General features: G+C 46.1%; 1 protein-coding gene across 1 annotated transcript; it reads left to right on the top strand.

Annotated features, from left to right (window-relative positions):
* The first annotated feature begins 60 nt into the window (after window positions 1-60).
* On the top strand, window positions 61-22,224 carry LOC133353424 (synaptogyrin-3-like). Its single transcript, XM_061569673.1, has 4 exons — window positions 61-225; window positions 7,247-7,484; window positions 8,492-8,634; window positions 12,572-22,224. Exons 1-4 carry the CDS (start codon window positions 112-114, stop codon window positions 12,806-12,808), a joined length of 732 nt encoding a protein of 243 aa, XP_061425657.1. The 5' UTR covers window positions 61-111; the 3' UTR covers window positions 12,809-22,224.
* The last annotated feature ends 5,590 nt before the right edge of the window (window positions 22,225-27,814 follow it).

Genomic DNA, 27,814 nt, shown 5'->3' with positions numbered 1-27,814 from the left:
TGGAGTGGCGTCAGGAGGGGAGGGGGTGGCGGCGGCGTGGGGTGTGCGGTGGGAGGCAGTGGCGGTGGAGGAGGAGAGGAGTGAGGAGCGGACGATCAGGGTCTCACCAAGATGGACGTAACAGGAGTCACGGGAGGAGCGTACGGAGCCGGCATGGCAGGAGGAGTGTTTGACCCCGTCGGTCTCATGAAGCAACCTCAGACCATTATGAGAGTCGTCAACTGGGTGAGTGGCGACTCGAGGTGTGTGGCCTGTGTGAGAAAACGGCTTAAGCGTGGAAACGCATTAGCCCGCCTGTTTCGGACATACATACGTGTGTGCGTGTGTGTACGTAATTTTCTCTCCCATGGGTACAGAGAGGACATTGCCTCAACGCGAGCGGACACAACCAAGGTCGTGTGTCCACCAATGTAATCCACAGTCATAAACGCCGCAGTGCGAATTCATCAAAAGGGGGGTGACTGCCTTAACAGAAGCAAGCCTTGCGCGTGTCGAGCGAGGCAGCACCGGGGATAATCTGCGCGACGCGACCCATTGTTTCATAGCGGTACGGCAGGTGCGGTGGCGTTAACGATCCGATGCTGCGTTATCAATTGTGCCGTTAATGAGTACAATGTTGTCATCCCTCTGCTAAGTTCAACTATAGACGATGTGACCGTGTCGGCTCTGTATTTGCATCGGAAAATGAGACGCGTGGCAATATCTACACACAACAGCGTGCTTATTTTCGCGCAGCATGTAACCTCGTGTAAGAGCGATGCAATTAGACCGATTAAAACAGGGGGGGGGGGAGGGGACAACGGCAACTACATTGGCGTGGTGATGTAAGTGAATGGGTATTGCCGCTCTTGGGGATAGGCGTTATGAATGGAGAAGCCGGGTGGACACCGCAGGGCCTGTTTCAGCACCAAGGTCAGTTCCCGGGCGCCGTGCGCCAACCACCAGAGCGCCCCCTTCCTTTAATCGGCGGTATAATTCCCTCTCGGCCTGGTCGAACGCGTGCGTGCGCGCACGCTTATTTCTCAATCAGCGGGTGAAGCCATCGGGTTGGAGCGGTGGCGCAGTGGTTAGCGCATTGCGCTATGAAATGGGCAATCGCTAGCGTCAGTGGCGAGTGATATCTGAACCTTTTTTTTTATCTTCGGCTTTCCTCCTCCTTCTCCTCCTTCACCAAACCGCATCGCCCAGCATGGTGACGTAGAGTCACACAACCCCCAACGATCGACAAGGTGTGGGGAGGGGGGCATTCATCCAGCAGTGGGTTGACAAAAGGGGCTCCAAGTTGATACTTAAACGTCTATTTAAAAGCAAGACCTGGGTGACGAAGACTGGTGGATAAATTAATAAAGGACAACTGAACAGCAATGAAAGTTAAATACAAAACTTACGCATATAAAAAAAAATGCATTAAAACAACCAGAAACACGAAGACTGTTATGGTCTTGCCCGAGGCCTTATCATTTACTGTGGCGGGACGTGGGCGAGCAGTTTTATTAATAAAAGTCATGACAATAGCAGCAGCCGATAGCTGAATGTTGTCAAAAGAATTGGAGGTCGTGTGAATTGGTGCTCCGCCACATTACGTATTCATGCAGCTATTCGCAACGTGGGTATGAATCATCTCCCTCGATTTACCACTCGTGATTCACGTTCCCGATTAGATTCAATAATCGATCAAGTGTGTCTCTTCTTACCGCATCGTTTGTTGCATATTTTTCTCGTTCGGCATTTTTCCGCAAGATTCTGTTCACTCCGTGAGCCCAAGCGTGACAGCGTGTAAACAGCACTGCCAACGAATCGATCTCTACACGCACCATTTGACCGATTGTGTACGCATGGAGAGGTTAGGAGTCGGTTTCGATTGAATAAAAGCATCCTTACATAAATATTGCAAAGTGGGCTTCGTGCCCACAGGTCTGCCCAATGTGTATTAATTATAATTCGACTCGTCACCCTAAATGCGTCCAAATCTCACCAGATATTGGAACATGAACCTGCATAGTGCTTTGATGGCTGAGCAGTTTCCAAATAATCATGTGTTATGTCGGCTGCTGCGGGGATACGTTTATTAGCAGAGGGCAGTCCAGCAAATGCAGTGGTTGTACTGCACCGTCTATGCTACCACCAGGGTGGTGGAGTATGACAAAATAATTGTCATTACCAGGACGGTATGGGGAAGCTTTTGTCCAGCAGTGACTTAACAAAAGGGATGGTACATGTACAGAGAATTGTGATTCCAAATAGGTGTACGAGTGAAACGGTGATGATGACAATGCTGGGCCGTGAATGTATTTTAATATTTTAAAAAATCACGTGACTTCACATCGCACGGGAGGTGCAGACGGGTCTCCCTCCTCCCCATCATGCACGAGAGAGCATTGCCTGGCCTAGACCAACAATGGACACTAAATTAAGGCTGGTGATAAAAGAGAGACAGTGTCACAGGGAACACGCAGCAAGCAAGCTCCGGAAATCACAACACCGGGACATGGAGTGAGCGCCGGGTGGACTGGAGCGATCGTTGAACGCATATAAGCAGCTGGGACGAATCCAAGTCGAGAGCAAGGAGGGTCTGGGGGGGGGGCGGTTGAGCTTAAACACCCCCTACGAAAACTTGGTACACGCCTACTTTAATACAGGCTGCTGCTGAGCGTACAGATGAGACAGCATTGATTGCAGAGGGACAAAGACTGCATCACCGAACAGCAGGCGACACCAACGGGGCTCGCTTCTTCTGGGATCTCAGAAGGCGCGTGGCCGCGTGGAGGTGGATGAGGATAGGAAAATGAGTGGAGGGATTACTTAAAACAAAAAATCTGAGACTCCCTATTGCCAATAGAGCTATGAGCGCCGTCTTTGTGAAGCAGAGAATCACAGCGACTCGAGTGAAAGACTATAAACAAATACAATTAATATTTACTACGACGGAAGCACCGTGAATACTTGCGATCGCGGACTGATGTCTGATGCCAAGCAGGCTGAAGCCCGGTTCGCGCTTGGATGGGTGACCACCATGGGTGACCACCATGCGTATGAGCCGCTGTTGGCATGCGGCTGCAAGGTGTATCAGTAAGATAAAATGGCACTCCAAGCAATGGACTCGGTCGACGTCGATGAATTTGTTCTGTCGGTGGTGGATTGGATAAATTTGCATACACAGCTTTGAGTGCCCCCCCCCCCCCCCCTCGTGTGCGGGGTTTTTCTCTGGCCACACCAGTTTCCTTCCACATGAAGTCCAACGCACAGTACATGGAATTGACCCAACATCCAAATATGAATATTCAGGGTCAATGCAACGAAACTGGGCGAATACAGGGAATTATAATTATTATTTACGTAACGTAATGGTAATTCATCAACATAAAGCATCATGTTAAATATATTGTTTTGTACGAAGGTGCTCATACACACTCACGGCGTGTAAAGCTTTCCGCTTTCACAGGGAGTCATATGCAGGAATGTCATTGGCACTCAAATTTCCCAAAAACATTGCCAGCCACTCGCAAGCAAATTACACGTTACCTCCTTGGAAATCAGATACGCTGGACCACACATACAAAGATCCCCCGTATAGTCATACTCTTTGGTTCTTTCGGTAAAGTCACGTAGGTGAAAATAAAATTGAAATAAATATAACTATATTTTGCTGGGGTTGTTCCACCTGATGACGGAAGCTTGTGTTGCCTCCGAAACGTCGTGATTTAGTTATTTTTTATTTTATTTTCATCTACGTGACTTTACCGAAAGAACCAACTGAGTATGGATCCTTGCATGTCACGAAAACTTCAAATCTAGAATCCCCCGTATAGCCTTAACAGACTGTAGGGGCAAGTGCTGTTAGCGAGCACTTATGGAGGTCAGAACGGTACATGAGAGGTGGGTTGCCAGCACCACGCCCGACCGCCTTTGTCTCCCCAGTGGAGATGTTTACACATCGCACCAGATACTCATTTGAGGCTGACTCGACCTAGGGGAGGGCCTAGGACCAGTTCAGATAATCGTCACCGGTGTTGGCCGTGAGCGGGAATCGAACCCGGGTATAGCGCACTAACCTCTACACTACCGCTCCCCACAAATACTAGTACACACATAAATATATACATACATACATATTTTAGATATATATTTAGATATATATTTTAGATCCATATTAGTGTAGATGTATATTTCATATCAACACATTTCTTCCTGCCCTACTATTCGGTATGTAATATGAATGATCCATTTATGTATATTTCCCAACAAATAGGAAAAAATTGTAGAAAGCACCATTTCGTTTGAAGCCTCTTGTCCATCTCACACCAATCTCAAGACTCTTATAAAATCAATACACGTATTAAATCGATACACTTATTAAATCCACCGTTTCTCTCTCAAGACAGAACCACCGCTCTCAAAATATTTAATCATTTGGTGAGAAAAGTCAGAAAGCCGTGGGGTATCTGCATATGGATCAACCTGTGGTTTGCCAGTTACGAGTGAGTGACGGATGAAAAGTTAAATAATGTTCAGGAAGGGCTCGAGCTAGAATGTGGTACAAATAGTGAAGTATACGGTCATAGGTAGCAAAATCTCCAAACCAAAATGGTTGAACGAGCCTCTGGAATTCACCACCCCGGATGTTAATTGGTTTCTCCCACAGACGAGAGGTGTAAATTAGTTTCGCATCTCGTGCCAAACTTACAACTATACACATGATCCTCCACCATCAGTGAACCAATTAATTCGTCTGTGGAATGTGACAAACCCAATGGAAAGTGTACAGGGTCCTCTACCGGTTGCGAATATTTAACAACAACTTAGACAGTGGTTAGCACACCGCGCTACAAACCCAACTAACGGAGTTAGATTACCAGCCACAGCTTGGGGAGGTTTAGAGGCCCTCTCGAATGTGATTTGTTATTTTCTTCTCAACTAGTCACACATCTCTGACGAAGTGGGAGTGTAGCCCACACGTTAACCCACCACACGCGACCTGGCAATCGACTGTGGCGTTCCCGATTTGTCAGATGTGGGCTGGAGACTGATACACTCGTTCAATTGTTTCAACTACCGCACCGGGAGATCGAATCGAGCCCCTCTGGATTATACGTCGAGTGTGCTAAGCATCACACCACGGAAGCGCGACCCTGTGACCTTGATGAAAGCCTTATTTCTCTGCACAGTCCCTCTGAAATACAATCCATCATCATCATCATCGATGTCCCAGAGGCTCTACCAGGGGTGGGGAGCCTTTTTTCTGCCAAGAGCCATTGGATATATATAACATCATTCGCTGGCCATACAAAATGATCAACTTAAAAATTAGCCTGTTATATTTGGTCAAACATTTAATTAACTCGCCCTTAATGCGATGGCTGGAACTGCTTCTCTTTGGCGAGGCGTGTGATGTTAGCTGGTATTGATGATGTTGCTACTCGCAACTGCTTTTCCAGCTTTGCTCCTAGATTTATTGAATTTCGAGTCCTGCCTGCGGTTGCCTTGGCAGGGCCACACTCAATGATTTCGCGCGCCTTATACGTCCCGCGGGTCGGACGTTCCCCAGCCCTGTGACTAATCCATGTCTGGAAGAGTTCCGTCTCGTTCCTCAAACCACTCAGAGTTCACAGCTCGCGTCCCCGCGAGTGGCTCTTGATCTTGTCTTAGTTCATGAAGCGTGTCTTCGCCAGGCAAAAGTTTTAAAAATCATAATTAACCTGATATTTTCTTTTATATCTACGATCAAAAACTAACAATTACTCGAAACATTTGTATTTTTACGCAAAAAACTAAAATAGTTGACTGACTTGATTAAACTTCTAATATTTGAAGAGGCACCCATCAGAAACCGCTCAATTTAAAGATTACGTTCTTCTTTATATAAAAAAGGGAATAGCAAAAGTGATTGAACTTAATACTCTATGAGTGGAAGCTCCTATCTTTTACCGTTTTCGAACTATTCAGATTTGAACATCAAAAAATTTGTATTTTTTTCGTTCAAAACCGCTTGAATCCGAAATATCTCAAAAACAATAAAAGATAGAACAATGGTTCTCGCTTTACTATTATTTTCTGTTTAACGCTCTATCAAACGATGAAAACCGCAATCTTATATTGTGAACAGTTTCTGAATGACACGCACAAACATGTTCATGGGGAACTTAAAATCGAGATTTCGGGGCCTTAAAATAAATACAAAATCCCGGATTTTCTTATTTTTTTCTGTTGCGCCCTAAAAGCAACATATGTACCAAATGACAGCTTTCCACCTTATCGGGAAGTACCCTAGAGGTTTTCGAGACATACCGATGAAGATCTTCATTTCTATAGATATGTGGAAGATAGTCGGGGCGATTTGAGACAACAGTAAAACATGCTGTTCTGAACTCTAATTCTATGAAATTGCAAATTCATCAGACGATATACTGTATTTAGAATCAATGTGCTTAGATTGTAGATGAGCTTTTATGGTGATTAAGGTAGTGGCGCGTTTTACGGTGGTGATGGTGAGGATTAGTGGTGGTGACGTGAGTGGGGAGTGGTGATTTTGGCAATGGTGGTCGTGTGCAATGGTGGTGCCGCTGATGGTGGTAGTAGTGATTTGTCCTGGGCCTCCTCTAGGTCGACTCAGCCTCAAATGAGTACCAAGTGTGGTGGTAAACATCGCTACTGGGGATACAAATGCGGCAGGGCTAGGTACTGGCCATCCACCCCCGCGTGTGCCGTGCCAACCTTCATAGGTCCTCACTAACGGCACTTGCCCCAACAGTCTCTGAAGGCTATACGTGACATATTTGTCTTGGTGGCGGCAGTAGTTCCGATTGTTAACGTGCGAAATCCCATTTGAGGCCCCGCCAAGGGCAAATAGCGCGCCACCTGCCAGCCGATGTGCGCTCCAACTCCGTGTTGAACATCTGCGATGAAACCAAGTTGAGAAAAACCATGCATATGCATGCAATGCCTTCCACAATTTGTTTAAGTAGTAGTATGGAAACAGACGGATAGATCTCAGGGCGAAATGTATTTTCATATTAGCAAATGTTTTTTTCCCCTATTAGTTTGTGTTTTCGAGGTTTGGGAACCCCTTTGATCAATTTGGCTGGTCTTCAATAGAGCAAAAGCCTACCTGCAGCACAACTTTACATTACAGGTTCATTCAAATTGGATAATCTTTAAGGGCGTCATGATTACCTTTACGGACAGGCTTAGTTGGAGAACGTTAAAAACACCCAACCTCTATATCGGTCCCCTTGCCCCCTGCGTGCAGGTCTTCTCGGTCATCGTGTTCGGCTGCATCTCCAACGAGGGCTACGTGAGCACCAACTCGTCGCCCGACCTCTACTGCGTCTTCAACCGCAACGGCAATGCTTGCCGCTTCGGCATCGCCATCGGCGCCATTGCCTTCCTCGCCAGCTCCGCCCTGCTGCTGCTCGACCTCTACTTCCCGCAGATCAGCAGCGTCAAGGACCGCCGCAAAGTCGTCATCTTCGACATGGCCTTCTCCGGTCAGTGATGCCGCTTCCTCCAACTGTAGCACCGAGCCATTGCCGGGGTCATGCCGGGGCCATGCCGGGGTCATGTCGAGGTCATGCTGGGGTCATGCCGAGGTCATGCCGGGGTCATGCCGGGGCCGTTCCGGGGACATGCCGAGGTCATGTCGAGGTCATGTCGAGGTCATGCCGAGGTCATGCCTGGGCAATGCCATGACCATGACAGGCCAGTCCAGCACGGCCCAGGGGAGGCGCCATGTTGTTTTTCCCACCTGCAGAAGCCAAGCCATAATGTGGACGCCACGCGCAGTAAACGAGTCGAGACGCACGTTTACAACGCCGCGTCCTTACAGTCTACCGACTGAGTTACACAATTATTGCATTTTTCACCCCATACCTTGACCCATTTGAGCCAGAGTCAGGTTCAGTGAGGTGTGCCCAACTCGGCTTGACAAACAGCCAATGGAAAACGACCCGTACCGTAATGGTTCCGCATTGGCTCGACTGTGCCCGTGCGAAAGAGACATGACTGTGACAATTTCGAGCAACAATTCCTCCAAAATTTCCCCGAGCGCGTCGTGGCCGTAGCACCGTGGCCTGAGCGCCTTCTTCTCTCGTGTGGCCGCTGTAGATGCCGAGCAACAACTACAATTTCACATCCAGGTGCTAAAAGCCAGGAGTCGTGGAGTGCATCGCCGTGATGCCTCCTTCGTATTTGTGGATCGGGCATAGCGTCCTTACACGTCGTATTGGCTGTTCTAGATGACTACAGTCGCACAATGGAGAGTTTGAAATGTTCCATTTGTGCATCAGGCATCCGCATCTGCCATGGTTTGTGCGGATGCGGTTTAGGGTGGACCACGAGCTTCATTGACGATCACACCCAGTGACCCTCCGCGTTGGGTCTGCCTGAGTGCCATGGCCTTGGCAGTGACAGTCAGTGACAGTCAGTGCCAACTGAGGACGGGGAACGGTGGATGGGTGGGAAGGGGAATTGTATCTGCGTGCCTCTGTCCTCGCAGCCGCGTGGTCGTTCCTGTGGTTCGTCTGCTTCTGCTTCCTGACCAACCAGTGGCAGAACACCTCGACGGACGTCGCTCCCTCCTACTCTCACGACAGCGCTCGTGCCGCCATCACCTTCTCCTTCTTCTCCATCATCTCCTGGGTAAGCATCGGCGCCGAGCTCCGGTCGCAGCGCCGATCATCTCAAATCGATTTGCCGTCTGGACCTCCGGTGCGTCGCGCTGTCGGGTCGGGCCCGCGCGGCGCTGTTCCGCACGGTCGGACGTTTCCCTTTCGCTCCGCGTGCTCGGAGCTTCCCGGGTTCCGTAAGAGCTCGACTCGCGTTGGGAGCACGAGCCGCATGCTGGGCGAGCTTCTTCGGGGATCCGAATCGATTCGGCTCGATTCCTGAACAAGAAGGTCCCGGCACGTGAAGATGATTTGTCAGACGTCATGCCGAGCAATATTGGAAAACGCATCTGGGCGCTGTTCAGCACACACCAATGCGGTTGTGTTTTTCAATCCATCTTCCGGTCTCGCAAGGGGCAGCCCCGACCAATTGGGCAGCTGTTTGTAGGGCAGCTCATCGTATGTACGTCTTCTGTCTGAAAGCTGACCTCTCTTTTTAATTGAAAGGGGTAGCTTATTTTTTTTTTCACGAATGTCATGTTTACCTTTGCCTATTCAGCGTAAAAAAATTGCAGTGGTCTTTGGGCTAAATATAGCGGACAGAAATCAATAGGTGCTTAAAGAACACATGACCCGTCCACCAGTTCTGTAGGTCAGCGTGCACCCACATGGATTGGCCACGGCAACAAATATTATTGCCGTGGCGTGCATTACCATTTATATATTTACTAGCTGTACTACCCGGCTTCGCCCGGGACTTGGATCCACCACGCCCGGCCGCCTTTGTCTCCCAAGTGCCGATGTTAATACGCCACACCAGTTACTCGTTTGAGGCTGAGTCGACCTAGGGGAGGTTCAAATAATCGTCACCGGTGGTGGCCGTGAGCGGGAATCGAACTCGGTTCGCCGGGTTGGTAGCGCAGCGTAGCGTTAAGCACTACACCCACCGCTCCTCACACACCACACACGCACAGACACACAGACACACGCAGACACACACAGACAGACACAGACAGACACACACACACACAGACACACAGACAGCACGCTAAGCACTACACTACCGCTCCCCACACACCACACACGCACACACACAGATACACACACAGACACACACACAGACAGCACGCTAAGCACTACACTACCGTTCCCCCTACACAACACACGCGCGCGCGTCCATAGGTACACATACACGCGCTTGCTGCAGACACACACGACTTTCAGGGTGCGTAAGGCAGTAAACGACTGAAATAATAAAGCGGCAATGCTGTGCGAGGAACGCCTTAGACCAGCAACACATTTGTGTAATGCGAGCGTAAACACACAAACACATACAAACACATACACACACATACATACACACACATACACACAAACACATACACACACATACACACACATACAAACACACAGACATACACATACACACAAACACACACATACATGCACACAAACACATACACAATACACACACACATACATGCAGACACACAGACAGACACGTAACACACATACATACACACACATACATACACAGAAACACATACACACACATACATAGACACACACATACATACACACAAACACATGCACACACGTACATACACACATACATAGAGACACGCAGACATACACATAAAGACATAAAAAAAATCCACATACATACACACACACATACACACAAACACATACATACACATACATACACACATACATAGAGACACACAGACATACACATAAACACAAACACACATACACATGAGCCGGCTTCGCCCGGGACTTGGATCCACGATGCCCCGCCGCCTTTGTCTCCCCAGTGACGATGTTCACACACGACAGCAGTTACGCTTTTGAGGCTGAGTGGACCTAGGGGAGGGCCAGGTCCGTTTCAAATAATCGTCAGCGGTGGTGGGCGTGAGTTGGAATCGAACTGGGGTCGCTCAAGCAGCTTAATGACTGTTTGTACAAAGAACATATAAAGAATCGATTATAATAACCAGGCAAGAGTCCACATTATAGACTGCCAGTACACGCACTCAGCTTCATAAGCAGGCTAGAGTGTACATGATAGAGTGGCAGTACGCTCACCGAGCTTAATAAGCAGGCTACAGTGTACATGATAGACTGGCAGTACGCTCACCCAGCTTAATGAGTATTTGTACAGTGAACATTAAAGTAATCGATTGTTGGCGCGTTGGGTTTAAAAGTAATATTAATAGCACACATTGTGGTGGGGGTGTAGTGAAGAGTAGGAAAAACTTTGATGAATTTACCTCAGAGTGGCGTGGTGGGTGTCGAGGCCTAGTAGCGTGCAAAGCCTGCGGCCTCGCCTAAAATTGTCGGCTTGGAAGAGGCAGGGTACGGGTGGCGTTCCTTCCCCCCCCCCTAGCGCTCCAACAATACTGTGTAATGGCTATTATTTAATTAAATACGGAGCTTATGAAAGTGGCGAAGGCGTGGCTAGCCGTTGGCAGGGGCAACCGCCGTCCAATGAAACTGCAGCCCTTGGCGAAGGCGTGGCTAGCCGTTGCCAGGTCCAATGAAAGCGGCGAAGGCGTGGCTAGCCGTTGCCAGGGGCAACCGCCGTCCAATGAAAGTGCGTATGGGCCAAAGTCCACACACACACACAGACAGACAGACATGAACGATTTTATATATATAGATTTCCATCACGATTGCCGAGCACAACCCTAACATGCTGAGCGGCCAGCAACAAACAGCACCGATGAAGTTGTAACAGATGAGGGTTGCTGCGTGACGGTCGCTTTTCATTTAATTCACAATTTCTTAACACCACCACGAACACAACCAGGCTTCACATCCTCCACGTGACCCGGCACCTGCACACAATAGTCCTCTGTGGGCAATGTGAGAAGGTCTTGGGGATTAAAAAAAAACAGACGATGGTGGGAGGGACTTCCAACGTCGAACAGTCCCGGAGGCAGTCGTGGTAAGCGAGGTGTTGTCACGGCGGTGCGGTGAGTGAACACATTGTGGAGGCAGGGCAAGTGACGGCGCGAAACCTGCGCACACCACCGCAAGGCAGCCGCCAGCAGCCCACGCCGCTGGCCACTTCTACCACAGTATTGTCGTTCGATGAAATATATACGAGCCAGGCCTGTGACCAATTTCACCCGCAAAGTGCCAGATCGTCAAATCTCGCAAGCGAAGCCGTTTGGAGCTTGGACAGTACTTAGATGGGGTGACCCCTGAACATAGGCTGCTGTTGAGCTACATTGACAGCAGCAGAAGGCTGTGCAGGTTAATCCATTGTTTTACTGTATGTCTATGTTCCCACGTCCATGCTACCTGCCTTCAGCAGCCCTCATTAACCACCGTGGTACAGTACGACAGTGGATATTGTTGACTAACTATAATTCACCACGTGTGTTCGTCAGCGCAGGTTGGTGATGGTGGTAAGGATGTGGCATTTTAACCTGTGATAACCCCTCCACTCCCCTGACATTTCCATCACGTACACGCTACCCAACCAACCCACCACACAAACCCACCTACAACACCACGCTACCCAACCAACCCAACCACACAAACCCACCTACAACACCACGCTACCCAACCAACCCACCACACAAACCCACCTACAACACCACGCTACCCAACCAACCCACCACACAAACCCACCTACAACACCACGCTACCCAACCAACCCAACCACACAAACCCACCTACAACACCACGCTACCCAACCAACCCACCACACAAACCCACCTACAACACCACGCTACCCATCCAACCCAACCACACAAACCCACCTACAACACCACGCTACCCAACCAACCCAACCACACAAACCCACCTACAACACCACGCTACCCATCCAACCCACCACACAAACCCACCTACACCACCACGAATACCCATCCAACCCACACAATCCCACCTACACCACCACGAATATCCATCCAACCCACACAATCCCACCTACACCACACGACCCGCTCACGCTGAAGGCCGCGAGCATCTTCTTCGCCTTCAAGAGGTACAAGCTGGGCGTGGACTCCACCCTCTCCGAGGGCTACGTGGACCCGGCCTTGACCGAGGGGCAGGGCGGCGGCGGCGGTGGTGCCGCGTTTGGCAACGAGGGCCCTCAACCCGGCACCGGCGGAGACTTCTATCAGCGCTCGCCCTCCTTCCCAGACGGCCACGGCATCGACCAGACCGCCGATGGGTACCAGACCCAGTACTAACCCCCCCCCGCCTCCCTTCCTGGTACCACGAGGGAGACCAACCGTGCCGTGTTGAAAGGAAGGTGCGATCCCCCTGAGCAAAAAGAGCTCTTATCTTGTAGGTGCACGCTCGTGTGCACACGCAGGCTGTGTGTGTGTTTGGGGCTGTCCTGGCAATGGTTTGAAAACAATCGTTCGTGTGATTCAAAAGGTATCGCACCTAGGATACGGAGCAAGAGCAGACACACCGAGAAAATATTTCCAATCTGATCAGTGTGTTCATTAATTGACATGTGCTTTATTGCCGAAGTAGGAACGTTAAATGGGGGGGGGGAATAAACATAAATTGATGAGTTTCAAGTTGTGGCTGTGTAGGCGATTATAGCACTCTGGCATTGTCGATGCATTGCCGTGATGGGGATTTTATCATCACTGGGAGGAAAGAAGGACGTGGTCACTTTGGCAAAACGGCTCATCTTGAGGAAATACCGTGTATAACTTCACATCACGTAAAGCGCACCAAGTAACTTTCCTGATGTGGAGCATGACACATGCAACGCGAGATTAAGTTAAGCGATTCAGATTATAATGATGTTCTAAGGATGGCAAGGAAGAAAAATTTGGCACAAATGAAGTTACAATCCAAAGATTTAAAATGACAGATGTTGATCAGTTTCACTTACAGGGCAGGGCCATCCAAAAGTTTAAGTCACCTCCGGTGGGAATAAGACACTAAAGCCAATTTAAAGTACTCCTAGTTCTTTCGGTAAAGTCACGTAGGTAAAAATGAAATTAAAATTAATAACAACTAAAAATAAAATAATAAAATCACAAAAGAACTAAGAGTATGAATCTTTGCAGTCACGAAAGCTTCAAATCTAGAATCAATTTAAAGTAGGCAACGCTTGCTACTAGTTACTGACAGATTACATAAACCAAATGTTAGCGTTACGCGTTGTTTTACACGGAATGGAAATAATGGCTCAGTGGGTTTACCAGAGTGCCCATGGAGACATTCTCGTCTCTGCTTTCTCCTTGACAAACCTTTAAACTTGTGTTGGACAGTCCGGAACACACAGCCGATGTACTTGCAAGATAAAATATATTTGCCCGTTGTTGTGCATCTTCCTTTAAACGAGATATCTAACTTGTTGAATTAAAGTGGGTGTTTCACATGGGCACAGGTCAGATATGTCACTTGCCCAGTGGTACCGCCAGTGTTGGCACAATTTGGTTTACATGATCAATGCAAGTGAATTATGTGACAACCTTTTCACGCTGAGTGGGTTATTAAAATTATATTTTATTTTGCGTAAAAATAAAGTCCAAAACTATCCTCCAAAGTAGCATTGAAGGAACTAGAAATAGGAGGCAGCCAAGAAAGAATTGGGATTGAGAATGTGGCAGGCTGGAAGGGGGTTAAACCACAAGCAGCAAGGTGCCAACATGGTGTCCCGATTACAGTAATACCCCGCAATACGTCGGGGATGCGTTCCTGAAATGTGTGACGACGTATATCGAAACGACCTCAATCAAAGCGAGTTACCGGGTAGGTGGAGGCGAAGGCTGAGGCGACGGATACGAAAAAGTATGGATAATGCGACGCAAAATTGGGTTGCGGTGTTTATAAAGTGATTACGTATTTCGGGGTATTATTGTACATCATCGTTAGGTCGGTCATGAGAAACTGATAGATACAAAAAAAATGCCACTCAAATTGTGCCACCAAAAGTCGTACCATTATACGCTATGGCCCATAGAGTTTTGGGGCAGTTCACCCCTCCAGCCCTGAGTTTCCAAGTGATCATCGTTCCGTGTATTTTATTATATTTCACTCTCAAACTCTACGAAATAATTCAGTGTTGAGGGTCATTCTTCCTTTGTGGGATTGCTCCAGGCACTCCAGTTTCCACTCATTTTTTATTTTGTCCAAAAAATGTCCCAACTCGGCAACACTTTCCGAGATAATAATTAGGTTTACATTTCGATTTAAAGCTTTCGTGACTGCAGGGATTCATCTCCTTGGTTCTTTCGGTAAAGTCACGTAGAAAGGAAATAATAAAATAATAAAAATAAAACATAATAAAATAATTCTCACGACGAATGACGCTGTCTCCCCGACAGACCTGGTCTTCACCTGAGGACGGCTGCTTGCGTTGTGGCCGAAACGTTGTGAGAATTATTTTCTTATGTTTTATTTTTATTATTTTATTATTTCCCTTCTACGTGACTTTACCGAAAGAACCAAGAAGAATAATTAGGTTTGTTAACTGTTATTATTCTAGACTCCAAGGAGCAGTAGGGTTGATTGACAAGGCCCCTACGTTTCAGACCTTGCATCTAGTTTTCAAAATCAGTTGGTGAGTTCATGCCCCGAGCTGTATAAAACCAAAGCAGCCAACAACTAAGAGCGCTGATGATCAACACAGGAGATGACAACATACACGTTTCTCAAGTCGAGCAAGGTCATAGGAACTTGGAAAAATCCTCGATGTTGATGGAAGAGTTTCAAATGTTAAGCAGTGCGTGGAACAATAAGAGTTAGATACATGCTGAGTACCCGAATAGTGTCGTCAAACACCATATAAAACGATCAATTACATATGATACATTATTTGAAAATTATCGTTTTCATTTTTTTTAACAGGTTTATGTTACTTGTTAATTTGTGTAGCCCAACATCGCTCGACTCTTTAAGATCTTTTTAAATCTCAGCTTTGCTGTGCACCAGCGTGAGATTATTATGTAATTAACATTAATCGTAAATTATTCGCACGCACCTTTGTGTAGATATCTTTAAATCACGGAACGATGGGCCTGGAGTTTGAGAACTGCTCTGGTGGTATTGCGGGTATCGTACAAGGTGCATCCACGATGGCCAGAGAATGAGTGAATGCCTGTAAATCAGGCTCGGAGCGGGTGTGTGTGATCGTCATTGTTGTTGGTGTTATTTGTGGCCATTGATTTTAGTTTTTGTACATTAAGTTAGTATATCAATAAGTCACGTGTGGTCGGGTAAAAGATGGGTAACGCCCACCTCTTCCTTGATGTCTGACCAGCATGGAAGTGGAGGCAAAACATAAACCTCTACCAGGCGCTCTGTGGAGCTCCCTCGAGTGAAGGTCCTTCCGACAGCAGTGGCGTGAGCCAGTCATTGCAGGGCTGCGCCTTCGCCTGGAACATTAAGACTTGATTTTCCTGAGTGCATTCGCTCGCCCGTCCGTTATTAAATTAGCAAAGGGGACGACCTTCACGTATACTAGCGAAGTCGACGCGCATTACCCTGCTCTGCATATACAGCGCTGTGTGCCACGCATCACTTACTTACGGACCTGCCTAAGGTCGCGTCTGCCGTTCCCGGGTCCCTGATGTATGGAGGCGGCCGCCTCTGTTATCTATTGCCCAGATAAACACACGGGCCATCTGTGCCCAATTTCAATGAGCGTGGTTAATGGGATACACACACGCGCGCACAGAGAGCAGCTGCTGACTGGCTGCACTTAATAAATTGAATGTTCCGCGCGCTGTAACTATACTGCGTCCATGCCTGTATATGATCGTCTCGTCGAGCAACCTATTTCATCGACATATATCGTACATTTTTTCCTAAAAATTAAAAGCTGGCGACGCTTAAAATCGGAATTTTATCGCGAGTCAGGCGGCCCTCTCCACGAATTGAACGAATTTGCGCCACACATTCACGGGACACACTTGTGCCCGGATATGGATCCGTGTGTGGCCAAAAAAGTCAATCGCCCGTCACAATTTTTGTTTAAAGAATATATCGACTTTTCTTGGCAACACTTGAAATGTTCTGATGAGTTCTAGATTTGAAGCTTTCGTGACTGCAAAGGATTCATATTCTTGGGTTTTTTCGGTAAAGTCACGTAGGTAAAAATTTTAAATTAAAATTAATAAAGTAAAATAAAAATAAAATAAAAATCACGACGTTTCGGAGGCAACACAAGCTTCCGTCTTCAGGTGGAACCGTCACAGCACGATAGCTGTAATTTTTTTACCTACGTGACTTTACCGAAAAAAAACCTAAGAATAGTTCTGATGAGTGGTCGCTCGCTTCGTGATGCAATCCCATTCGCCCTTAACAGGGTCTTGTATACTTACGAAGACCCCCCATATACCCTTTAACACTGTTGGAGCGAGTGCTATTGGCGAGCACCTATGAAGACCGACATGATGCACACGGGGGGTGGTGTGGCCAGAACCACGCCCAGCCGCCTTCGATCTTCCATGCTGCTGATGGAAGCGGCAATGAAAGAACTAATTGAGGTTCCCTTCAGTTACCTCTTATCCACACTCTGGGCACACACTTGCTATGCCTTGCCAACAGTGCTCATGAAACATTCAAGTGCGTTTCTGTCATTATTTGAATTTTTCTGGAATAAGTGACAAATCAAATTTAAACACGATGACTTCTCATGCCCTGCTCTCGGAGGTGTTTGCCTGATGCGAAATCAAGATGGAATATTCGCTATTAAGTGAACGCCACATTTAATGTTCGTTTTTATCGTATAATCATTAGTGACCAGGAGATCGTGTAAACTCACGAGAATTGAGAACCCCGTTTCTAAATCACACGTGGCTGGAACTCTTCATTTCGAACCCCGGTTCTAAGCGGTGCTGGCTCCATGTCTGACAGTATTAGCCCTAATTAGGCTACCCGGTGACCTCGTGGCAGATTTTATTTTGACACTTGTGCTTATTTATTCTCTATTAAAATGCTCGTATTGTTGTGGCTTTGAAGCAGGCAAAGACTGTACTGTACAGATAAGTCCCTTTTAACTCGTTCGACTCTGTAGCTTTTGATTTCAGCAGTATGTACTGTCAAGTTTACAGAGGTTGGTATATGCCTCTGCATTAGATGGCTTATGGACATGAAACTAGCATGGATATAATCAGCTTCATTATCACTACCAGAGACCAATCGTGCTTACATTCATCACCACTATTACAATGGCATCAGTGGGACTAGCATTGTTGCAATCATTATTGACCATCATGCTTAAATAATCACCACCGCTCTCGTCATTAGATTGACTATTATCATTAGAATTTTTCAAATGCAATGCATTTTTCATGCCAAACATCGTGCAGCTCATAATTGCAACTTTGATACAAAACCGGGTGGTTCATTAAAAGCCAGAAGTTTCCTGGAATGACAGAGTGTACATGGGGAAAACTGTATTTAATTGCAGGGTTTTTTTTAAGTCTTGTAGCTTCACGGTAATGTTTCGGCTTGCCAGTCAGGCTCGTTGTGTCCGTTACAAATCGTCTGTTGTAGCAAAGGGGAGGGGATTTCACTATAAAAGGTGACCCCCACCCACGTAAATGGAATTTTTTTTTAATACAAAGTATAAATATATGGATGTCTACAACTGTAATAAAGGAATAAATAAAACATCACCAATGCACACGAAGCACAAAGGCAGGCCGCGTGCAAGTGCTGTACAACTCTTATCCGTGTTGATGTGCGGGGTAAACATCACGGATCCTATTATCTGCGATATCTGCGTTCTATTTACTTTCTGCAGAAAGAAAAAAAGTTAATTTCAAGAAATAGGATGTATTTGGAAACTAACTCCCTATTATCCACTGAACATTTACAGATAAGTGGCGCATTTTGCTGAGGTGCAAGCAAGGAATAGGGCCAGAGAAGCCCCGTGAACAACTCGCAAATGATTCGTGTGGACATGCCATGCGACTCAAACCTATCCATCAAAAATGCAGCTATGAATGATCCCGTTTGACGGCAAACCCCACGGACAATCCAAACAATAGGGGCACAAATAACAAAAGCTTTTGTGGACACAATAGCTCCCACTGATAACAGGAGTCATGGGTAATAGGGTGACGGATAAGGGTCGTGCTCGTAGGCTGCTGTGTAGAGTAGGCTGATGTGTGTTTGTCGTTCGCTGTGGACCGTGCTGTGTGGAGGTGTTAAAGGAGAAAAGTAGAATTTAGAACAATCCATTAAAAAAGGCAAAAGAGATGTATTGGGAACATGGTCAGAAAGAACAGCTTCAAAGGAAGGAAGTTTGGGAAGGAGGATATTGAGAAGGTCAAGGAGACAAAAGGACGGATGGTGCTCGACGACTTGAAGCAAGTGATGAGGGGGTGTACAGTCGAATGAATAAAGCTTAAGATCAAGCAGGATTGGTCAAGCCAAAGGCCTGTCATTGGACAGATGAGTAAAGGAGGAAATCACAAAACCCCTGACAATCATATGACATCTGTCTCTCACCCACACTCACCAAGACTCAAATCGCCGTGTAAAAAAGAAAAATCCAAAAATACAATTTCGACACCTGTAAAGTTTCCCTGAATGCCCCCTCCCCCATCCCCTTGCCGTCCGACCAATTGCCCCTACTTCGCGAGTCACAAGTCACACGGTGGCAATTCTGCAAGCGGTGGCAGAGAAGAATTCGAGTAATTAATGACCATGCTTCTGCCACCCCCAAAGTGGCAGCTGGCAAACTTGAGTGAGGAAACGGATCCCATGAAAACTAAACTAAAGAAAAAAATTTTTACCAGGTAAGGCCCACTGAGCTACATAGCTCTTTTGCAGAAGCGACCTGGCCTTAAATGATAGCTCAACGAAATTGCTTATGTGGAAATGTATAGCAGCCAAATACTTTCAAAACATAGCGACAACACATTACGGTGCTGTTTGATCATGAAGAAGGTGTTCAATCCACGCATCCATTCCCTCCCCACCCCCACCGTGGGTTTCAGAGCAAATTGAACAATCAATGTGAACATTACAAGGTCGTACACACCTCCTGGTGTGGCAGTCGATACACAATGGTGAAGTTTCTATAAAATCCCTCCACCCAGCAGAAAAGCTGGGTGCACCAAATCGATCGCCAGGTCAAATGATAGGGTCAAGCGTGGCCAGCTCCCACCTCTTCCCTAGGACAATCTAGCCAGTGTGGAGAAGTAGGCCAAATACCATCTAGGGAGGGGGCTTCCTCGGAGATCCCTCCAATGGAGGCCCTTCCACCAACAGTGGAATGGGCAGATTGTAGGGCTGCAGCTTGACACGCCAGCCAAATAAATAGAACACATTGCAGCCACGATCAATGGCCTCCCAGCCTTACAATTAAACTATGAAAAGCCACGCCCCGTTTTATTGAATGCGCATTCAATTACACGTCAATATTCACACAGCGGTCTTCATTAAGCAGCCAACCTCCTCAATGTCTTGAGAATTTACTCGCAATATAAAAACTCATTACACTTTGGGGAGACCGTGTATATAATATGTACACCGTATTGACTTAAAGAATGCCTTCATAATTCTTTACTGGCTGGTGACTTGCCGTGAGTAACTGGAGTCTTAATTTTCTCTGGCTTCCTCCCCACCACCACCGCTCTGGATATATCAACAGCGTCATCGGCACTGAACCAATCTCACCCTCTCCCGAGTATATTAAACCTCAACATGTCCCCATTATGGTGCTTTCCTCTTTAGCTACATTAAATAAAACCACATGCAAAATGCGATGCTCTCTCTGTCCATTGGGTTTTAGTACAGCAGCCTCTTGGCTTTCCAACCCTAAATTATACATCACCATTTGTTCAAGTAGGCTGTGGACCAGATTGAACATTTTAATTCACATCCGAAGTGCTGCTTATTAAACAAATTCTGCGGTATGAACATGGAATGTCTCACAACATTTGTTTATTTTAGCTGCTTTGTTTAACAAGCCCAACTCTGCTGACAAGACCCAGATTGCCAAAACCGGTTTATAATTTGATTGTTCCATTGATGCAAATCCACATTTGATATGGGTTTGGAACACCAATATGCAGAGGCCCAAACCATATCTAGTTTGTTTATGTGTGTGGCGTTCCACTTGCAATCGCTTTTACAGAACTACACTACTTTGTCGACTAAGAAAATCCTTATTTCTAATTAACCTGTTCCAAGGTTCTACAAATTCACTGGAACAGCAGTAACTTTCTTAGTTTCAAACAGCAGTATACAAGTATAAGTATCGATTGCACCCTTAAATATATGCATGGCTGAATTTCTCAAATATATTCCGGGTCATTGGTAGACTGGAGTAAGTGGCATGCAACTAGTAGCCACAGCGAGTTGGTGTTTACTAATGTAGTATGCCAGACGTGGAAACTGTTTCTCACCAACCCAGACACGGCTAAAATGAAGCCACGTGTACAAGAATTGCAGGAAAAGTGTGGTAATTCTGTATACCGAGACGTGTCTTTACAAGCGACACGGGAATTATTGTATTTACCCCCCCACCAAGAAAGGCCCAATCGCTTACATTTAGGCAACGACTATTAATTATGCATGTCTTTAATTTCTGGTAAGCCCTATGTGCAATTGAAGAGGAAATATGGTCCGTGTCCCGATTCTAGAGATCGGGAGCCCCCAGCCTTTTATTTGCAGGCGGTTAATCTTAATTCGGGTCTCGATGTCAAATCGTGGGCTGAACTGGGAGAGAGTTGGTGTCTGGTGGTGGGGCAAGTGCTTCCTGTATGGAACATGTTTTAATCCAATTGTCAAGTCGTGGCAGATTAATTTACAGACAGCATCAGCTGCCATCTCATCAAGGGTGTCTACGGAAGAAACGCATCAGCCATATGGTTTGAATTTGTAATATTTTCCATTTTAATCCCGAGTGTACGGTCTGTGCCATGAGCCAAGGAATTCCATTCGGGTCTCAGGAGTCGTGGAATCCTTCATATTTAAAAAACCGCCCACAAATGTATACCAGTGCTGCTTATGAAAATACTGCAAGTGACCTCCTGCCATAGTCGAGGGCAGCACTCTCTAACCAGTTCTGCATTCCGAGTCGCGTTTGCCTCACAATGGTCAAGCCAAATGTTCACTTGGAACTGGAACCTAACCAAAATCAAGGGCAGATCAAGTTTAAGGTGATGGTTTGTGCCGTCATCTGCTGCCGATGTTGAGAGCATCGGCTCACGCAACCGAGCACCCAGTTTAAAGTGCAGCCACGGCTATATTACACAGTGAAAGGATTTTAAAATGCCACTATAGTAATTTACCTTGTATTTTTTGTTCTTGATTCATCAGCACAATTTGGTTATGGGTTTCCGGCTTGATGGCAAGTAAAAAAAATACCGCATAGACCTAATTTGCGGCCTTTGCATTCAATTCGTTTCTCACAAAGCGGTGGATTTGGCAATCGGCGAGGCCACAATGATTAATATTCGATTCTGGGCGAAGAGAGGCATTCATCTAGGCTGCTATAGCCTATGGGAAGTGCAGCCGAGCATCACCTGGCATTGAGAGGCGTTGGGTACAATGGAATAGTTCTACAGCAGCCATCGCGAACCTGGATGTACAAAATAAATGACATGTGCGTTTCGTTGGTATTGTGCAAATGAATGCAAACATGGTGTATACGATGCAAAATAAAAAGATAAACAATCATATATAACTGAGTGAACTTTATTACAAAATACCGATTCAAGTTAATTCCTCCATCCCCCCACCCCCCCAGTAACTCTACGGAGGTAATGTATTTTACTTCATCTACTCTATTGGAACCTCCTTTGCCAGTAGAAAAATATGATAATTAGTTTCTTACCCTTAAATATGGCAACAAAACTAACACCTTTTTTACAAGGAGTCATGTTTGCATTGACCACAATACCTGCGGTCGGAATGCAAACAAAAAACACAGGTATTGTGGTCAATGCAAACATGACTCCTTGTAAAAAAAGGTGTCAGTTTTGTTGCCAGATTAAAGGGTAAAACACTAATTTTCATCTGCTCTTCTGATGGTTCTCTGCCCATGGCTGGAAGATTTGGTTTCAAAAAAGGCTCTGGGTAACCTCAGTTCCTATTGTTTACATATAAATTTGGCGTCTTAAAACCTGGCGTCATCTTCACATGGACCCCATCATCCATATCACTAACCCACGTAGACCATTACGAGGGTTAGCACAGCAAGCTGGCAAAGAGGGGAGGTTGCAAGCATTAATATGGCAGATTTAAAGCTTTCGTGACTGCAATGATTCATATTCTTTGGTTTTTTCTGGTAAAGTCACGTAGGTAAAACATATTATTTTACTTTTATTAATTTTAATTTTTTACCTACGTGACTTTACCGAAAAAACCTAAGAATATTAATATGGCAACTGGACAATTAGCCATACAAGTCAGAAAATGTATACTGGACGGAATCCGATAAGTTATAACGCTGGTTTTCATATGTCCAGCAGTTTAAAAGGCTGGCCGAGTGTAAAACTTCAAGAAAATAATTTCCGTTGAAACATTATATTGGCAAAGCACAAGAGCCAGCAACCAAGAACACGAACATTCCAGAAATGAAAACATCCTGAAAGTGCCGAAAGCCCTTGGGAAAATAAACAATGGGGAAGGGAATTCAAAGTAAAGCAGTGCAAGGGAAACAGAAAGCAGTGGTAACCTGCAGTATTGTTGTTGGACACAAAACATTCCTGCACACGTGACTTAAATTGTGGCCAGTTAGAAGCTAAACGTGTTCAGGGAGAGTTTGTCCCGTGGAAAAAAATGGTGTTTCGGCCAATTCCTTTTAAAATAAGGACGTATTTTGCAACAAATTAAGCGCAATCCAGATGAGCCAAGTTTGTGACAGCAAGTGCCGTTTCAGCAGAGCAGTCGGTACAGTCCAAGTATTCATGCGACTCAAATTGTGCCCAAGACTTAGCGCATTCCTCCCCTGCTGGCTTGGGATGCCCCGGGCTTTGCTTGTAACACGATAGCGGTGGGTGGGTACCACAGTCGACGTCTTAGAATAGCAGGGTGCAGCTGGGGGCCCAAGGTTAGGGCCACCCGAGCCAGAGGACTCAGGGTTGTCAGCCAAACACCTGCCAGAAAAAGACGGGACAAGCAGACACTAGGAAGACCTACGATGGAGGGGATGCTTTCGGCGTGCATATTGTATGCGACACCCGTTTTAAATGTGAATACCAAATACTTTACTGTATAGCGCTTTGGTAACTCACTGCTGGATGAAGGCTTTGAGGACACCGGTTCAGAACAGCAGCATACACACGGATACATGTGTAGTAATGTAGGCGATCCTAACACTCACAGCCCCATCGCCTACATACAACTACGCAGCTGTCTGCCTAGCGTAGCGACAGTGGCGGAGAGGGTCTTTCAGAAGATCAGCCATGTGGTCAGATGATGAGGGCATTACGATGGGCAGCAACGCAGCCAGGACCCAGGACTCCAAGCAGCACGGAACCTCTGGTTCGATCCTCCTTATATCTGCCCCGGCGCGGCCAAGCTCCACCTCTGGCGACGCCCCCTTCCAGAACCCTCCAGCCGGTTCCCGGAGCTTCTCGACTGACTCCGCCTTTCACCTTTACCCCAGATACGCCCCCCTTATAATAAGGCATTACGTAATGCATCCATAACCGCAATTACCACTCCAGGCCGACAGGTGTCACCCTGTCATTACACATGAAAGTTCAGTAAAATGTATATATTGCTACTACACAGGCCGCCGCCTATAGACAATCTGCTGTGGAGTGGTGATTTGTCCTGAGACTATCCAGACCAAAATTTGCGCCCGTTCCCGACTCATTCCAGGGGATTTGGTCATTGATTGAAACAATTTAAAAGTAAAGATCGAGGCGAACGTATCAATCTCTATTCCTACTCCTGGTCAAGGGGTCTTGCCTGGCAAGTTATGAACAAGAAAATGAGGGGGGTGGGGGGGGCAGATGTCGTTTAACTTTGGTTCGATACAATGAACGCTGGAAGTCCAAGGAATGCGTCGGCTTAAATTGTGTACAATTTAATGGAAGTAAACAAACAAACAAAAATGTATGAAGAGTTATGAGAAGCAAACATTTGAAGTTAAGCTTTGCAGGGGTAGCGAATTGTGAGTATGCGATTTGGAATTTTGATCAACAATGCTGACAAATTCTAGATTTGAAGCTTTCGTGACTGCAAGGATTCATATTCTTAGGTTTTTACGGTAAAGTCACGTAGGTAAAAAATTAAAATTAATAAAAGTAAAATTAAAATAAAATAAAAATCACGACGTTTCGGAGGCAACACAAGCTTCCGTCTTCAGGTGGAACCGTCACAGCACGATTGCTGTTTCAAGTAACTTACTTAAAACAGCAAGCTTGTGTTGCCTCCGAAACGTCGTGGTTTTTTATTTTATTTTACTTTAATAAATGTTTATTTGATTTTTTTACCTACGTGACTTTACCGCAAAAACCTAAGAAAATGCTGACAAATGCTCAAGCCTCGGTCACTCAGTGTCAACCATTGCAGCTACAGCAACCACAATGTTAGCGGAACCTCGCCAAGTCAATAAGGTCTTCAATGTTATGATGTGGAAACCGAACCCCTTTCCAGTCTTAGCACTCTCTCTGTTGGTTGCAAAGGGCAGGGAAAGTTATGATGCAGAGTTACCACCTCCGATCAGCACTGTTGGCTATGTACGGCACGAAGGACATTCAACGTACACAAATCTCATGTTGTCGTCGACACTGACACAGGGCAGTCTTGAAAGTAACAAATCACCCATCCATTATCACTCAGGCACCACACTTATTACGACCAGCTCTGTTCTTCAAATTCAAGGCACATGGGGTAACGCTATTCCCCATTAAGGATGTTGGTTACAGTGCAAGGGAGCAGAAACCAACAGGCCATCATCAGGGCGGCATGTTGGTCAGAAGGAAATGCAAAATGGGATCGGGGTGGACATAGGCACGACATTGTAGGCTACGCATGTGCCCCAACACACTGGAACAGCTTTCCTGCAATGCAGAGTGCACACCGCGTTAGTCTGTCAAGGCATGGACTTTGTCAATCCATTCCGGTCACATGAGAAGCTGTGAGCTGGAAAGTAAAAAAATGCATTGTAGTTACGAGGTGGGAGATGTCAAAACGGCTGCGGGGAATGCTTCTGGGTGGTCTTCAAAAGTCCTTCGAAGTGAAAAATGACCAAAGCGGAGTTTCAGCGTCAAGGAGAAGTTCTTGGAAGTGGAGGTAGCGCTTGTGTAAAAGACAGTGCTCCTTGCACCCAAGCCAAAGTCCAAGACCCGAGGACATTTGTGACGATGTGTGACGAGGGGGGGGGGTGGTTTGAGAAATGTGACGTCACGTCAAAATATGCAACTTTAAATAAATATCGACAACACGTTCTAATTAATTTAATAGACTTTTTTTTGTAAATATTTTCTCCTACAACATCAGAGTGCAGCGGCACATTAAATACGCACTACAATGGCAATAGCTTAAAGCGATTTGAAGCATGTTAAAATAAAATTTGGGGGGGGGGGCAGAGCTTTGTGACGTCATATTTGAGGGGGGGTCTGACTTTTGTGACGCCGTGTGACGAGGGGGGGGGGGGTCAAAAATCGTATAAAGTCGCGTGACGTTATTTATGGACGGCCCCCAACTAGTGTCTTGGGTTTAGAGCACTACACATGTAAAAGCATAACAGTTATGCAAGACATCCCAACATTGGCAAGGCTTTCTACCTGTACATAATAATCATACATTTCACGTCTAAAGCGCGTTTTACCCTGAGGGTCACCAAGGCGCTGCGCAGAGTTAAAAGCAAGTGAGTAAACAACTCACGCAATTCTAAAACCTAATGTAAGCACGTCGGCTCGTGATTTAACCACGGATGCAATTACCCTCCCACACTCCCAAAATCACGTAACAACATTAATCCGTAGAAACGACCTTTAAGAAAAAAAAATGTCTAAGACGGGATTTAAATAAACAGAGGGACTCGGCAGATGGAATATCGAACGGAAGTGACCACCGCAATTCTAGATTTGAAGCTTTCGTGACTGCAAGGATTCATACTCTTAGTTCTTTCGGTGAAATCACGTAGGTGAAAAATGAAATTAAAATTAATAAAAAATAAAAACAATAAAAAAAATCTGTATCAAGTTGATACAGATTTTTTTTGCTGTGACAGTTTCACCTGAAGACGGAAGCCTGTGTTGCTTCCGAAACGTCGTGATTTTATTGTTTTTATTTTTTTATTAATTTTAATTTCATTTTTTACCTACGTGACTTTACCGAAAGAACTAAGAGTATGACCACCGCAAGCTTTGGGGGCCACACGGGAAGAGGCCCCGGGGTCACCCACTGAGTGGAGGTGCGAGCACGGCACACGACAGTAGCCCAGACTCAAACGAGGGAAGACCTCGCGGTTGGGACATACGGGTGGAGAAGGTTCAAGTTCATTTATTAGGTATAGCCCTGTGAGCCATTCGGCTCTTGAATCGGGTGCAACCGCAACAAACAAACAACCAAAAACATGAACAAAAAAACATCTTAAAGGGAATATGTGACTGAGTGCAAACAGAAAATCCAAGTAAAGACAGCAAAATATTGCAGAAAAAAACCACCGTACACCAACGCTGTGTGCAAAAATCCCAGTGGGATGCAAGTCAAACAACCAACAACAACCACAAGACAACTTAGATTAAGGCCATCAGTCTAACTCTGTACTACAGGAGGAGGTATAGTTGAGGGCGTTGTGAGAAGTAGGATCGTGAGCTACAGTCGGAACCTGACCGGTAACCAATTAGGGGAGACTCAAGTCCAGGGGGTAATGCGACCTCCCGAACAAAGTTTAGATTTGAAGCTTTCGTGACTGCAAGGATTCAAACTCTTAGGCTTTTTCGGTAAAGTCACGTAGAAAAATAAATAAATAAATATAAATACAATTAATAGAAGTAATAATAGAAATCAAATAATAAATCACGACTTTTCGGAGGCAACACAAGTCTCCGTCATCAGGTGGGACTGTCACAGCTAATTTTACCCTTAACTTGTATTTAAGGGCTTGTCTCTTGGAATTTTGACTCAAGTCCAGGGGTAATGCACTCAGCAACTGGCAGCTGTGTTCTGCACGTGCTGGAGGCGGTTTAATAGCTTTGAGAGGGGTGCCAGCAAATGCATTGCAAAAATCGATACGTCAAAAGACGAACGCGTGAATCGGCTTATTGAGGTCCGTTAACGAGAGAATGCGGCACAATCCGGCG

This window comes from Lethenteron reissneri, chromosome 44, assembly GCF_015708825.2.
Source record: "Lethenteron reissneri isolate LAM-NWPU_2019-01 chromosome 44, ASM1570882v1, whole genome shotgun sequence".
NCBI classification, from domain to species: Eukaryota; Metazoa; Chordata; class Hyperoartia; order Petromyzontiformes; family Petromyzontidae; genus Lethenteron; species Lethenteron reissneri.
This window is presented reverse-complemented; position numbering and strand designations above follow the sequence as displayed.

Excerpts from the sequence above, each read along its gene's own strand:
- LOC133353424 (XM_061569673.1), top strand. The coding sequence starts at position 112 with ATGGACGTAACAGGAGTCACGGGAGGAGCGTACGGAGCCGGCATGGCA. Across the intron at positions 226-7,246 it reads TTATGAGAGTCGTCAACTGG|GTCTTCTCGGTCATCGTGTT; the intron begins GTGAGTGGCGAC and ends CCCTGCGTGCAG. Across the intron at positions 7,485-8,491 it reads CTTCGACATGGCCTTCTCCG|CCGCGTGGTCGTTCCTGTGG; the intron begins GTCAGTGATGCC and ends CTGTCCTCGCAG.